Below are 16,049 nucleotides of genomic sequence, written 5' to 3'. Positions count from 1 at the left end.
ATTTTTAAAACTTTTTGTGGAAATGGTGTTCTGCTATGTTATCCAGGGTGGTCTTGAACTCCTGGGCTCAAGCAATCATCCCACCTTGGTGTCTCAAAGCATTGGGACTACAGGCATGAGCCATCACATCCAACTCCATTTGTTCTTTTGAATACCACCACATAAGCATATACAGTTTGGGAATTATAGGAAGAGAAAATTTAGAGCTCTGTGCTAAATATGGTTTGTTTAATGGTCCAAGAAAAGACATCCAAGATATTTAATCCTTCACAGATGTCTCCTTTCTGGCTATACCTCATTTACAAATTTGCAGCCCTGTTTTCGGATATACACTCCTGTTAGAAGCACTACTTTCATGTCACCTATGGTGTGTGGATCTCCACTTTTCTTTCAGGAAACCTAATTCCCTTACCCACAGGAGTTAGTCTCATCTCAAGATACTATCCCTTTATCTTTGGGTGAGTTCTTCAACATAGAATAGCACTGTCCACCCACATTCTTCCTCTGTCCCAATTTCTCCACCCCCCAATCCCTGGTAGGACAGTCATTGTTGTCCTTTGGCATTCTAAATCCTGCAGAAGAGTGGAGGATGGGGTGAGAAGAGGGGACTTTGTGACTGCCCTACCAGGAAGAGTTGTAGGCACCCCTTTTTTATATTATACTTTTTCCTTCTGTCTTCTCCCCAAAGGACAAATATTAATTGCCAGAGACAATGTGGTCTCAACACCTGAAGAGGAAGCAAAATATTTTTCCAAGCACCCCATAATTTGCAAAGAATCTTTACGGTGGAGTTAGTATTATATTATTATGCAGAGCAGTCCTTGCTTGATTTGTTCCCTTTAGCCCTTTTCAAATTTTCCCTGCTTTTACACTGTGGGCTGGAGGGTTGGAGGGTACAGGCGACTGAGGAGGGCGTATGTTCATTGTTGAGTCTGTTTGCAGAGACCTGACTACAGCTTTGAAGTTACTGTCTTAGATGAACATTGAACTTCAAAGGTTTATGAAGAACCAATGTTAAGAATGTTTCATTCTTCTTCAACTTTAACATTTTCACATGATTAGACTAGAGCTTATGAATGTAGGAAACATCAAATTGTTGAGGTCAGTCATAACACTGATTCATCTGTATAACTTTTCATTTGTCTTTATTTTTCTACACATGGAGTCTTGAACTCCTGAGCTCAAGCAATTCTCTTGCCTTAGCCTCCCAAGTAGCTGGGACTATAGGCATGTGCTCATCTGTGTAATCTGATAATAGATTTCATACTTTCTTTTCATGTTTTTTTCTCTTTGTACTTTTGCCATCCATTGTGGGGAATTTCCTTGACTCAGTCTTCATCTAGGTCACTAATTTGGCCCCAATGCAGTGGCTCACACCTGTAATCCTAGCACTTTGGAAGGCCAAGGTGGGAGGATTGTTTGAGAAATCTGAGACCAGCCTGAGCAACATAGTGAGACCCCATCTATACAACAAATAGAAAAATTTGCTGAATGTGATGGTGCACATCTGTATTCCTGGCTACTCGGAGTCTGAGGCAGGAGGATTGCTTGAACCCAGGAGTTTGAGGTTACAGTGAGCTATGATGACACCTCTGCACACTAGCCTGGGCAACAGAATAAGACCCTGTCTCAAAAAAAAAAAAAAATCACTAATTTGTCTTTAGATGCCATTTACTCTATGCCTTGATGTTTTTATTTCTATCAGTCTATTATTTCATTTCCAAGTTCTCTAATTATCTTTTTCTTAATTGCGTTGTTCTTGTTTTGAGAATATGATATATTCTGTATTATTCCTTTGGGGATATTAGTTATACTTTTGTACACAGTAATGATCAACAGGTATAATTATTTGCCATGTACCAGGTATTATTTTCAGCTTTATATGTATTAATTCTTTTAGTCATTCTAACTGCCCAAAGAGGTGGGTACTGTTATTACTCATTTTCAAATGACAAAACTTAGGCACAGATAAGTTAAATAACTTGTCCAAGTTCTCAAAGCTAATATGTGGCATAGATAAAATTCATGTTTAGTTGTTTTGGCTTCACAGGTCACACTCTTAAACAATGTATTCTTCTACTTCAGGCATTAGTAGTTCTTGTGTTTATTGATTTTGGTGCTTTTGTTATATTGGTTAAGTTGCTTTTGGTTGTAAGAAATAGAAGCTAATAGGGAAGGTAATAGGGCATTTCACATACTCCAAGGAAGAAAAATCAAGTTTTGAGCATAGTAGGTATCATACTTTAGAAGAAAGCTTAGTAGCAAGAATGTATGAACTTTCTTAAATGTTGCCATTAATGTAACTGAATATCCATGACCTCCATCCAGTCTCTGGGTATCTTAGTTAAAAAATTTCATAGTGCCAGGAGAAAATTTAATTGTTAAAACTCAAGAGTAGTGGGGAAGGCGGTGGTGATGGTAATGGTTTGTGTATGTGTTGGAGTGGTATGTGGGGAGTAGAGTTTAGTTCTGCTTTAAAAAACTCTGACTAGCCCTAGAGTATGAGGAGAAGGGCAGGTTCACGGACTTCAGACAAGGCCAGTAGAGACTCAATCTTGAGTTCAGAGAGCAGTTCTTAAAGAAGGGAAAATATTGTGAGTCCATCAGTTGAGGGGACTGTTACTTATAAATAAAGAATTAAGCATCCAGCATTCAATTTGAATTAATAATTTAGTAGTATCCACCAAATCAATGTGTTTTGACAGTTACCTTGAACATGTTTGTGCTATATTGGTTAGTGTTTCTATGTTTGTCTTGTAGCAAATCATCCTTGAATGAGTATAGCTTTTCCTTCCTTTCCTTTTTTTTTTTTTTTCCGGCCTGGAGGTACTTATCAATTCTTTACCAAATGTGATATAATATTAATGAGGCTGTTGGAAGAATTTATTTCAATGTATCCTCTACTTTGACTGCTTTTGTTTTGCTATTTTTAATTTACTCATTTAATATTTTTACATTATGTCTCATTGTTTAATTAGTAATTTATTGCTTTTTAACTATAATAATACCTACTAATTGGAAAATAGAAAAAAGCACAAAGAAAGTAAAAGTCATCTATAACCCTGTTGCTAATTAAAAAAAAAATCTTTCTAGTCTTCTCATCTTTCTTCTGACATTTAGAGGATGATCATTTTAACCAAACTTTAATTATATATATTTACTTTTTTGGAGAAGATGAACTGCTTCTGAAAAGTTGTCTGCTTTCTTTACCTTGGTGGAGATGGCCAGCCAGCTTAAAACAGATTGTCCTTGTTCTAGAGGGGAGTCCTATCAGTGGCATCCATTAGGTAGGTTTATATAAAAGAAGGCAGCACCAGTTGCTCTGGAAGAAGTTTTAACAGTATCTTTTTTTTTTTTTTTAATCTCCTCCAAGCTACTCTCTCAATACCTCTTAGTATGCAGAGATCCTACATTACTGGAGTGAGCGCATTTGAATAGGAATGGCACAGATTGCAATTGAGACCTTAGCCACTTTTTTGAGATCATATCTTTTTGAAGAATTTGTCCATGGGCAAAAAGGGTTTCAAGGGACTTCAAAAGGTAAACATACCCTGGAAGAGGGATACTGGGCCTTTGATAGGTACAATGATTTAGATTATACAGTTTTATTTTTCAAAATAATTTGTTGAGATCAAATTCATTTTCGTCACTCCAAAGTGAAACCTGTTATCATTTAAGCAGTTTCTTCTCATTCTCTTCTCCCTCCAGCCTCTGGCAACCACCAATCTGCTTTCTATCCTGTGGATTTACCTATTCTAGAAATTTTATGTAAATGGTATCATACAATATTTACCTTTTGTGTATGACTTCTTTCACTTAGCATAACGTTTTGGAGGTTTATCCATATTGTAGCATATAACAGTACTTCATTTCTTTGTATGACTGAATAATTGTGTGTATATACCAAAATTTGTTTATCCATTCATCTATTGAGTATTTGGGCTGTTTCTGCTTTTTGGCTATTATGAGTAGTGCTACTATGAACATGTGTGAACATGTACATAGTTGAGTCCTTATGTTCATTTCTTTTGGGTGGAATTGTGAGGTCATATGATAATTATACGTTTAACTTTTTGAGGAACCACAAACTGTTTTCCTCAGCATCTGAACCATTTTGCTTTACCACAAGCAGTGTATGAGTATTCCAGTTTCTCCACAGTTTCTTATGAGAAGTCTGCTCTCATTCAAATCATTATTCTCCTGTAGATAATGCATCATTATTCTTTGACAGCTTTCAAGATTTTTTTATTGTGTTTGATTTCAGCAGTTTATGATCTGTAGGGGCATGGATTTTCTTTTTGGAATTCAGCAAGCTTCTTGAAACCTGTAGGTTTATATCTCTTGCTAAATTTGGGAAGTTTTCAGCTATTAAGTCTTTAAATATTTTTTAACATTAACACTCCTTCTCTTTTCCTTCAAGTCTGATAATATGAAAGTTAGACCTTTTGTTATTGTTATACTTCTCTCAATTGCTGTTAATTTTTTAAAAAGTCTTTTTTCTCTCTGATTTTGAGATTGGATAAAGTCTATTGATCAATCTTCAAGTTTACTCTTTTTATTGTTTCCATTCTGCTTTTGAGCCTACTGAATGAGTTTTTTTTTTCTTTTTAATTTTTTATGAAAGCGGGGGAGTAAGGAGAGTGGTTCCATTTCCATTTATTTATTTATTTATTTATTTATTTATTTTTTGAGACAGAGTTTCCCTCTATGGCCCTGGGTAAAGTTCAGTGGCATCAGCCCAGCTCACAGCAACCTCAAACTCCTGGGCTAAAGTGATCATCCTGCCTCAGCCTCCTGAGTAGCTGGGACTACAGGTGCATGCACCATGCCTGGCTAATTTTTCCATTTTTAGTAGAGACAGGGTCTCAGTCTTGCTCAGTCTGGTCTCTAACACCTTGTCTCAAGCAATCCTCCCTCCTTGGCCTTCCAGAGTGCTAGGATTATAGGCGAGAGACGTGGTGCCGGGCCTACTGAATGAGTTTTGTTTGTTACTGTGTTTTTCTGTTTTAAAATTTCCATTTGGTTCTACTTTATGTCTTGTTTCTTTGCTGAGATTTTCTATTTTTTGTTGCTTTCAAGAGTACTTACTATTGCTTACCGAAGAATTTTTATTTTTTTATTTTTTATTTATTTTTTTTTGAGACAGAGTCTTGCTCTGTTACCTGGGCTAGAGTGCCGTGGTGTCAGCGTAGCTCACAGCAACCTCAAACTCCCGGGCTCAAGCAATCCTTCTGCCTTAGCCTCCTGAGCAGCTGGGACTACAGGCATGTGCCACCATGCCCGGCTAATTTTTTCTCTATATATTTTTAGTTGTCCAGATAATTTCTTTCTGTTTTTAGTAGAGACTGGGTCTCGCTCTTGCTCAGGCTGGTCTCGAACTCCTGACCTTGAGCGATCCTCCCACCTCGGCCTCCCAGAGTGCTAGGATTACAAGTGTGAGCCACCACACCTGGCCAAGAATTTTTAAATAGCTGCTTTAAAATCTTTGTCAGATAATTCCAAAATATGTGTCATTTCAGCATTGGCATCATTGATTTTGTTTTCTTAGTAGAGTTGATATTTTCTACATGTTTCATTTGCTAAGTAATTTGGGTTGTATGAGACTTTGAGATTTGTTTTAATTTTATGGAAAATTTTGATATTTTCTTTTAGCAGGCTGTCAGCCTGGTTGGGTTCAGGTTGAATGTTTCTACACACATTCTTTGAACTGTAGTTTTAATTTTAATTTATTTTTCAAAAGCCTTTGCAGTGTAGTTTGGATCTGTCCTGTGTGTGCCACCCAGTCACCAGTCTGGATCTGGACAGGGGTCTATATGTTAATTCAGTTCCTCAATTCTTTGTTACACAGAAAGGATTAGATCCATGTATGCCCACCTTGGGAGTTAGTACAGGAGTTAATAAGCAACTTTTTGATGAGCATTCCCAAGCTGTTCTTTTTATGTGATCTCCCTGCTACTTTCTGTTTGCCTGTGGCTGCTTTCCCTAGCCTACAGCCAGAAAGCTAGGGTTTATTTGCTCCATTATGCCACATAGTCCTGCAACTGCAAACCACCATATACATCCAGGGCTCAGTGGCAGGAGGTAGAGAAGAAAAGCAGTGAGGACTAGCCCCACCCCTCTTGGAACCATAGCTCTATTGAATGGAGAGGAAGGTTCTCCTGCCTTGAAATTTTGGCTGTACTACTTTAATTACTGTAGTCTGATACTGCCACCATAGGATTGCGTGCAGATGGGGACATAAGAGAATTCAGAAAAGAAAAAAAAGATTTGTTATTTCTACATCGTCCCTGATCAGTAAGACTGCCCTTTCCAATTCCACAATCCAGAACTAGAGAGCTTCTTCTGGAGCTCCCTCTGTGGCCAGTTGGGGGGATACCAAAGGAGAAAAAGCTGTAAACTCACTGCTGGTTTGGCAGTATTTCAGTCTGGTCTTTCTCCTCTGTTTCACATGCTGCTATTTACTTTTCAGAGTCCTCAAATTGCTGCTCCATGCATTCTGTACAGGTAGGTGAGACAGCTTGATGTATGTTTAATTCCATTTTAACTGGGACTGAAACATGACTATTGTTTTTGTCATTAAAAATGACGTGCGTTTTATGCAGCGGCTCCCAACCTTTTTGACACCATGGACCAGTTTCATGGAAGACAATTTTTCTACGGACCACAGGCCGGGTGGGAGGTGGGAAGACGGGGAGGAAGCCGCGGAGTTCAGGCAGTGATGCCGGTGATGGGGAATATAGACGAAGCTTTCTCTCGCTTGCCTGCCGCTCACCTCCTGCTGTGAGTAGGCCCGGTTCCTATTTCATAGAAGACAATTTTTCCGCTGGGGGTTAGGGGGCAGGGAGGCGGAGCTCAGGTGGTGATGCGCGGCCCAATTCCTAACAGGCCACAGATCAGTACCCTGCTGCAGCTCTGGGATGGGGACCACTGGTTTACTATGCGATTCTTTCAGGCTTGTTTGCTTGGTGTTTTTTTCTCCCCTCCTTTAATAGGCTGATACAGAAAACATGGCCACTGCAATTAGGGAGGTGGGAGTTTGGAGACAGACCAGAACACTCCTAGTAAAGAATTACCTAATTAAATGCAGAACTAAAAAAAGTAGTGCTCAGGTAAGTTAAATGACTCTCTCTTATGCTTTGTTGCAGTTTATTTTGCTTTGACCTGTTCTGTCTTTAAGAGATGATTATTTTGCTGAATATATTTGTATTATAATTTTATTTCTTTTGCTCTTTAAGTTTGCCTGTAAAGTAAAAACTTGTTGTGTTAGTCACAAAAGAAAACTGAATTATTTGATGCTTTCTGTTAAAAATTTTAATAATGATTCCTGCATTTTGTTAATTTCTAACATCAGTGCTTAATTTTGAACCTTTAGTCCTGCATTTCCTGTTTCATGAACTGACATTTTACAATAACTTTGTGGAACATTATTCTCAATTTGATTTCCCACAACCTCCCATTTTATGGACTCTGGGTTGAGTTGTCCAAGATTACTAAAATTATATTACAAATTTCTACCCACAGCATACATTACTTTTTTTTTAAGGCTGGTCAAGCATGCATTACTTTTAAAGGTAAAAAAAAACTCTGGCTAACCAACTAGTAATAATTTTAAAGGATGAAAATACATTGTTCATCTTCATGATTGTAGTAGTATAAATTTAGGTATAATTAAAGTATGATTTCTAATTCAGGACTGAATAAAGATATTTTTATAGTGATTTCTATAGGGATGTTTGGTAAGTTACTTTAAATAAAATTGAGTAAATTTATGTTTTATATCAATAATTTAAGATGTTTAAATATTACCTTTTATATTATTTTAATTTATTATGTGACTTGATTCTTAAAATATTTCAGTAAAAGTGAATGCAATGGAAAAATTATTTAATATGCCTGTTGGGTTTGGTAAGGTGCTCAACACAATAATTCTTTTGCGGTATAATTGCTTTTACTTTTTGTATATTAGAAAAGATAACCGATTTTCTCATCTTTTTTCTTACTATTAGTTATATTATTTTCATAGAAATCTTGATGATTTTTGCTGCAATTGTTATGCTTTGTACTCACTTTGTTTCTTTTGTTATAGGAAATTCTTTTTCCACTATTTTTTTTATTTTGGTTAATACTAATTAGCATGATGCATCCAAATAAGAAATATGAAGAAGTGCCTGATATAGAACTTAATCCTATGGACAAATTTATCCTCTCTAACCTAATTCTTGGATATACTCCAGTGACTAATATAACAAGCAGCATCATGCAGAAAGTGTCTACTGAGCACCTTGCTGATGGTATTGTGAGCTTATATACCTATTCCGTCTATAACACAAAGCCTGTTCAATATTGATCAGCTTGTTTTACTGAGTAAATAGTCTTAACACTTACAGATGTGCTCCTCCACCGAAGTACAGTTTTAATTATAGTGTAATTAAAATCATTTAATTCTGCCTTATGTTTCTTGTGAAACATTATATTCTTGGTGATAGGAAGCATATTGTATGTATTTTCATATTTTACATTCAATTATTAGATCATTTATAGAATAGTGTAAGTGTACTTGTACAGGATGAAAGATTTGATGGAATATTTCATTTTGATTCTGACTGTCATTTAATAATTGAGAAGCTAGAAATGTATGATCAAGATTATAAAGCAGTAATCTTTTTAGCTTGCCCTACTTGTTTATGGAGGTATATGGTATAAACTGAAGTAGTACCTAAGTTTGGAGACTTTGACTATGGGAAAGTCCCTAAGTTTGTTTTTCTCAGTGTGTACTTCTCAGAAAGAAATGGACTAGAAAACAGTTTAAGAGTGAGGTGCCAATGAGCTGAGCCTAAAGTGGCTGTGAGAGAACCTAAAGCAAGAACTGGAGAAAGCACTTGAAATGTTTATACTATCAATGATTAAATAATGAAATGCTGAATTGTAGAAAATAGCACATTAGCATGTTGGTTTATGTCATATAGGGTAGTTGTGATTGACTTCTATTATATATCATCACATTATTGGATAGTACATCACTGAATGGAAGATGTTAGTTATGCAGTTAGAAGCCAAATAACGTTTTCCCCCATCGGTTTCTTTCTCAGCTTATTTCTATTTAATATGTTTATCAGACACATATGGGTATATTATATGTTTGTTGGTCCATCATGTTAAACACAAGTAGCATGGGTTGCTGTAAGAGTTTAATGTGCTTGCTCAAAAAACTGATCAGAAATGTTAAGAATGAAATTCATTGGTAATTCTGAGTAGGAGGAAAGAGTATAAAGAAATGCAAGTCAATGTGTATTAACTTAGATACCAAAATAGTAGGAATACATTAATATATAGTTTTTTTTTGAGTTCTATATTTTTAACAATAGAACTATCTGAAAATGGGTTGTACAGTATAGAGACATACATGATAACATGACTGGTAGGATGTCAAATTAACGCCCCCTTTATCAGGTCAATCCTAGAGTTCCATGTCCACCTTAAAGGTCTGGAAAATCATGTTAACAAGCAATACTTCATAATTTACAAAGAATTTTCATGTTTGTTACTTCACCTTCACAACAACACAGTGTGATCAGTTAGGTATTCATGGATGAGGACACTAAAGTTTGGAGAATTAAATTGCTTACCTGTTCACACAGCTAATGAATGATGGAGTTAAGTGCTAATCCTATGTTCTTTCCATTTCACCGAATGTTCTGAAGCTTTTGTAGTGAAGATTAGTTGCTTGTAAACAAAACTGCTATAAAATATTTAAAAATTTGTCTTATCTGATGTGAAAGAGTGATTACAGTATTTTCAGCATATACCTTCTAAAAAAAGAAATCAATACTGGATTTAAATGACAATTTTTATTCAAGGAAGGGTTGTGTCAAAGATGATATCAAAACTATTCAGTATTTAAGTTTAGTACAATTCATTGACGTTCTGAGAAATAGCAGTCTCTTGATGAAATATGAGTTTTGCATACTGTTTCATACTATACTTTATCATTTCCATAACTAAGTATTACACTGACACATAATTTCTGTAGTCAGATGACATCTGAGTAGTCTGTAAAATTGTACTATTCTTTTATTATGTGTTATTTAATATTATTTTCTTGGAAGAGCTGTCTTCATTTTTTAAGAAGTTAGAGAATAAAACAAGAGTGCTTATAAAATATTCCATTCATCAAAAATAACTAACTTTGACCTACTTTGTTACAGTAAGCTATTTTAATTTGTGAATTAACTATATTGTTAAAATATTTTGCAGTCATAATTACTGAAGAATATACAAATGAAAAAGAAATGCTAGCATCCAGTCATTCTAAGTCCAACAACTTTGTAGGTGTGGTTTTCAAAGACTTCATGTCCTACGAACTCCGTTTTTTTCCTGATGTGATTCCAGTATCTTCTATTTATATGGATTCAAGAGGTAAACAGCCCTAAATAATCATTGAAGATCAATTAAATGCATATCTTTGCTGCTTGCAGTTCATGTGCGAAATTTGAGGCAGTCCAGCATTGGCATTTTAAAATTTACTTACTTGTTCAGATAGGAAAACTGTCTAGTATAGCATAAAAATATTTATGTTTAGACAAATATCTATATATACATAATATAAAATATATTTATATAATATCAATTTTAATTTTAATACATTTATATATTACTTATGATAGCATAAAGCAAAATTATATTTTGAATTAAATGATTTTGTAAATCTATGTATTTTTTCCATGTAATTGTTTTCACTTATGGTATGGTACAAACCTTTAAAATCTGAAGGTCTTCCACCAATAAACTTGATTAGTTTTACATTTAAAACATAGAAAGCAGCCTTTAGTTGTTTAAACCTGTGAAGAGATATTATCAACCACAAACATTTATTGAACATTGTTAAAGTCACTATGTCAAATACTGAATTTGTGACTTGATTCCAAATAGCCCTTACTGAAAATTCTTTTTTCTGTTGACTTAAGTTTGACTTTTCCTTGCATATGGAAGTGGTTTGAAGCTAAGTCACTATAGAATGACTTACCTTAAACAGAAATGGAACTTTCTATGTTTATAATTAATTTCTCTCCTTACATTTTTATGCATTTACCATTCAGGATTCTATCACATGTAACCATTTCATTTCAGAATTTGAAATAAACAATCAGGAATCTTATAGATATTATTTGCCTTTGAAGGGCAATACCTTATTTTCTTTTGTCCTGTAGAGACTGATTGATTCCACGACTTTGGTAGCCCTTCATATGTTATCTTTAGAAGAATGCACTTGCATGTTTTAAAAAATCTTAAGTCTCACTTTTTTCTCCCCATAGCTGGCTGTTCAAAGTCATGTGAGGCTGCTCAGTACTGGTCCTCAGGGTTCACAGTTTTACAAGCATCCATAGATGCTGCCATTATACAGGTAAGTGTGATAAAGGAAGAAAAACAAAAACCCAAACAATATTTTAATAATTATTTCTTAATTCTTTACAGTAAGATTTGGTTTGACTGCTATCAAATGTACAAAATACATCAAAATATTTATGTCATTAAATATGAAATGTCTGATTTCAAACCAAAAGTTTAGTTTATTATATCTCAAACAAGAAGCAGTACAATTAATCAAAGTATGTGCATAAACTATCAACACAGTTTTGCCATTTTAATGGTAGCTTGTTTATGCCAGTAGCGAAGAAACCTGGAGAGAGAGTGGCGATGAAATTACAAAAGGTGTTTTCCACAGCTTGTTGAGAATTGAATATTTTTCCATGCAAGAAGTGGTCCAAAGCCAGGAGGTAGTGGTGGTCAGTTGGTCCAAGGTCTGGTGAATATGGTGGATCACAGAGAGTTTTGAAGTCCAGGCTCTAGTTTGAGCAGTGTTGTTTGTGTGACATGTGGTTGAGTTTCGTCTTTCAAGAGGATTGTACTGTCTCTATTGACCAATCTCAGCTGCCTAATCGATCACAAGCACCTCATTATTTCATCCAATTGGTTGCAGTAGACATTTGCTGTAATTGATTGAAAAAGTTTCATGAAGCTATAGTGGATAATACCAGCCCTGGACCACCAAAGAAACACCATTAGCTTTTTATGATGAATAGTCGGTTTTGGACTGTGTTTCAGCACTTCATCTTTATCCAGCCGTTGTGCTGAATGTTTGTGATTGTCAAAAAGAATCCATTTTTCATCACAGGTAACAATACAGTGTCGAAATGGTTTGCCTTTATGTTGTGACAGCAAAAAAGGCAAGCTTTGAGATAATTTCTCTTCACACTCTTGTTTAATTCATGTGGTACCCATCCATCTAACTTCTTTACCTTGCCCATTTGTTTCAAAATGGTTCAATATTGTTGGAATAGTAATGTCAAACCTTGCTGCTGCTTCACACATAGGCTGAGATGAATCTGCTTCCACTGTAGCTTTCAGCTCATCATTATCCACCTTGGTCTCAGGTCACCCATATGGTTCATTTTTAAGATTAAAATCACCAGAATGGAACTTCTCCAACTACGGTACTGTGTGTTCATTAGTCACACCCTTCCCAAACACTTTGTTGACATTTCGAGCTGTTGGTGCTGCATTTGTTCCATGACGGGACTAATATTAAAAAATAACATGAATTTTTTACTTATCCAGATTCCACAAAAATTGCTGTAAAAAAATTGGAAAGATAATCACAAGCCAAACCATGCATTTGAAGAATGGATGTACCTTCACAATAAAAATAAAACAAGTGTCAAAGTGAAATGTCAGAGGTATCAACTGTCAAACTTAATACTTAAGGAAATCAGACATTTCATACTTAATAGCCTAAATACATAACTTATTACAACTCCTTTAAGAAAAAAGATAACGAAGAAGTCTTATTTTCTGATTTAATATCATGAAATTTATTTTAAAAAATCTTAATTTTGTGTCTGAGCTAGATAGCAGTAAGATCAAGTTTCCTTAGTTAGAATTCAAACTATTCAAACTAAGCATATCTCATTCCTCCATGTTCTATATGTATGTGCCTTCTTTTTTTCTATTTGCTTTTTCTGATTGCAATTTACTTTGCTACAAAATATTGTAATTTCAAAAATGTATAACGACAATGTTTTCTACTAAACTATATATGTTTAGACTATGTATGAGTAGTGATAGAACTGGAATCAAGACCTGAATAGGAATCCTATCTCTTTTAGTTGTTAGACTGCTATATAGTAAAATGACTGCAATAATAATAATACTTCTCTTGGCAGCATTGTTGTAAGAAGCAAAACATATAATGCATGTAGAATTGTTGTACAATCTCTTGTAATGTGTAAATGTGATAAGGGTATGTAATATTACACAAATTTAATAGTGCAGAAGTTTAAGGTAAAGATAGTGAAATATGAGATGTATCACATTGATGATTTTATAGCACTTATTTGTGTTTTGGCCAAAGATTTTAGCCATCCACTACCTAGACCATAGTTGGGTGAATGGGCAGGACAGATCTCATTTTAGACATTCAGTTCAATGTTAGAAATGTCATATGGCATAAATAGTTTTATTATTTTGTCTGTATGTGCTGCATGTACAGATTTCAAAGCAATAGGACATGATGCTTAAAAGAACATTTTTGAAACAGAGGAATGATAGCACTAATAATCATTCTTAAATTCCTCAATTTTGAAAATGTATACTTTTTAAGGTGCATATAATTATCAGCTTAAGATGATAATTGTGTGTTTTTATTTTCTTTGACAAATTATTTAATCAAATTTGTATACACACCAACTTTAAACTTTATCGTATGCTTTCGGAATGAATTAAATGCAGCATTCTACTCTATCTTGATGAGAAGGTCACTCACTTTATTTCAAGTGTGTAGCTTTTTGAAGATTATGTTTACTAGGTTATTCACTATATTTGTGAGTATAATTGTCACATTTTATTAGGGGCTACTATGAGAACTAAATTAATTTAATGTGTTTACATTTTCTAATTATAGTTGAAGACCAATGTTTCTCTTTGGAAGGAGCTGGAGTCAACTAAAGCTGTTATTATGGGAGAAACTGCTGTTGTAGAAATAGATACCTTTCCCCGAGGAGTAATTTTAATATACCTAGTTATAGCATTTTCACCTTTTGGGTACTTTTTGGCAATTCATATCGTAGCAGAAAAAGAAAAAAAATTAAAAGAATTTTTAAAGATAATGGGACTTCATGACACTGCCTTTTGGTATGTTATTAAAAATTTATTACTTAGTATAAGTTAAAGGTACATTAAATATACAAGTTTTCAGAATAATAATTTTGATATTTACCCAGATTAATGAGGTACTGCTTCTGTTTTCTTACGATGATTGCCTTTGTCTTAGAATTTGAGACTAGTCAAGAAGCTTCCACAACTTGTTGGCTTGCTTTAACATAAGGGAAGAAGAATTGGAAATCTTATATTGACAATACATGTTTACATTTTATTTCACATTTTGTTTGAGTCCATGAGACATGTTCCATGTATTTCATTGTGCATTTCAGAGTACAGAAAATATGAAATCCTGAAAAGTTATAAATTGTTTGTTATAGTCCTCTTCTAATATAGCATATACATGATATTAAAAATTTAGTTAAAATAATTCAAGTCCGTATGTACAGTATGTGGACTTTTTTTTCATGGAAAGTTTTAGTTATTTGGGTGAATTAAGATAAAATGCAAATAATTTATAGAGAAACAAATTTTAAAATTGTGTTCACACAAAACTGTCAGCATTTTAATGCAATCATAATTTCATAGAAGTATACATTTTTATAAATAATTGAGTGTATTTTCCTTACTCTTCCCACTATGTAATAAGAAAATTTGTTTTAAGCTCATTTTAGGGTAAGGTTAATACTGTTCATGTGAGTTGCTATTGTCTATTTCATAAAATTTTATTACGGTTAGCTCATTGTAACAATTATAACACTTTACATTATGGGTTTATTGTGTATAACATATTTTCTGTGCTTGCTTTTCTTTCTTCTGCTATTTTAGAAGTGATTGGTTTTTAAGATGCCCTGGGTTATTAAAGTATTTTGTGGGGAAACAGTAGCTAAATGAAATTAGTCAAATCATTCTCTCAGTGCCTCAGTTTTGCCTCTGTAAAAGGATGGATTCAATTTTGGTGATTTTGCTACCTTTTAGCCTTAACTCAGTGATTTTATGACATCATGCATTAAATCATGAGCTACTAACTTGAAAAAATAAATATATAATAAAACTAATACTGTAGCAATTTCATTGAACTCTGATTTGAAGAGAAATCTTGAGTAAAAATAATGAATTCATCGTTGATCTCACATTGTGTAAATGTAGTAATTATGTCATTGATTAGTGAAATAGCTTTTATTGTTTACAGTTACAAAAGCTATCAGAGGTTTAATTGCAACACATACCATAAAGAAAATTATTATATTGATTCATTAAATTCTTGTGTTTTAAGAAAATCTGAGGTATTGTGCACTGTTGAATTTTGAGACTTTTAGATTTAAATTAATCATGAAGGGCAGGGCATGGTGGCTCACTCCTGTAATCTCAGTGCTTTGGGAGGCCAAGGTGGGAGGATTGCTTGAGTCCAGGAGTTCAAGACCAGCCTGGGCAACATAGGGAAACCCCATCTTTGCAAAAAAAGAAAAATTACCTGGGCATAGTGGTATGCACCTACAGTCCTATATTCTTGGGAGGCTGAGGCAGGAGGATTGAGCCCAGAAGTTTGAGGCTGCAGTGAGCTGTGATCACGCCACTGCACTCCAGCCTGGGCAACAGAACTAGACACTGTCTGTAAAAAAATAAATAATCATGAATTGCTATTAATTTCCATAGCTCTTTTGATTCTTTGGAAAATATTTTATCTCTACATCAGATTACACTTTTACCTATAGTTTAACCAATGCTGTATTTTAATTACTTAAAAGAGTATTAATTTTCAGTATATGAGCATACACAGAAATGAGTACACTGAATTTTAAAGATAAAATGGCTAAAATAAATATGAAATTTTGTTTAAAAAGATTTTTTAACTGTTAAAGCCTATGCATTTAACCATAAATGTATTTGTATTC

At 34.2% G+C, this 16,049-nt stretch overlaps 1 protein-coding gene across 1 annotated transcript in view; it reads left to right on the top strand.

Annotated features, from left to right (window-relative positions):
* ABCA5 (ATP binding cassette subfamily A member 5) overlaps positions 1 to 16,049 on the top strand; it is a 79,421-nt gene that overhangs the window by 9,935 nt on the left and 53,437 nt on the right. The window contains exons 2-7 of the mRNA XM_069481658.1: positions 6,470 to 6,504; positions 6,993 to 7,109; positions 8,087 to 8,291; positions 10,255 to 10,416; positions 11,313 to 11,401; positions 13,958 to 14,187. Of these exons, the coding sequence (XP_069337759.1) occupies positions 6,490 to 6,504; positions 6,993 to 7,109; positions 8,087 to 8,291; positions 10,255 to 10,416; positions 11,313 to 11,401; positions 13,958 to 14,187 (818 nt within the window). The 5' untranslated portion in view covers positions 6,470 to 6,489. The remainder of the gene's footprint in view (positions 1 to 6,469; positions 6,505 to 6,992; positions 7,110 to 8,086; positions 8,292 to 10,254; positions 10,417 to 11,312; positions 11,402 to 13,957; positions 14,188 to 16,049) is intronic.

The sequence above is a fragment of the Eulemur rufifrons genome, chromosome 9 (genome assembly GCF_041146395.1).
Source record: "Eulemur rufifrons isolate Redbay chromosome 9, OSU_ERuf_1, whole genome shotgun sequence".
NCBI classification, from domain to species: domain Eukaryota; kingdom Metazoa; phylum Chordata; class Mammalia; order Primates; family Lemuridae; genus Eulemur; species Eulemur rufifrons.
The sequence above is the reverse complement of the archived record's forward strand: the minus strand, read 5'-3'. Positions and strand labels throughout refer to the sequence as shown.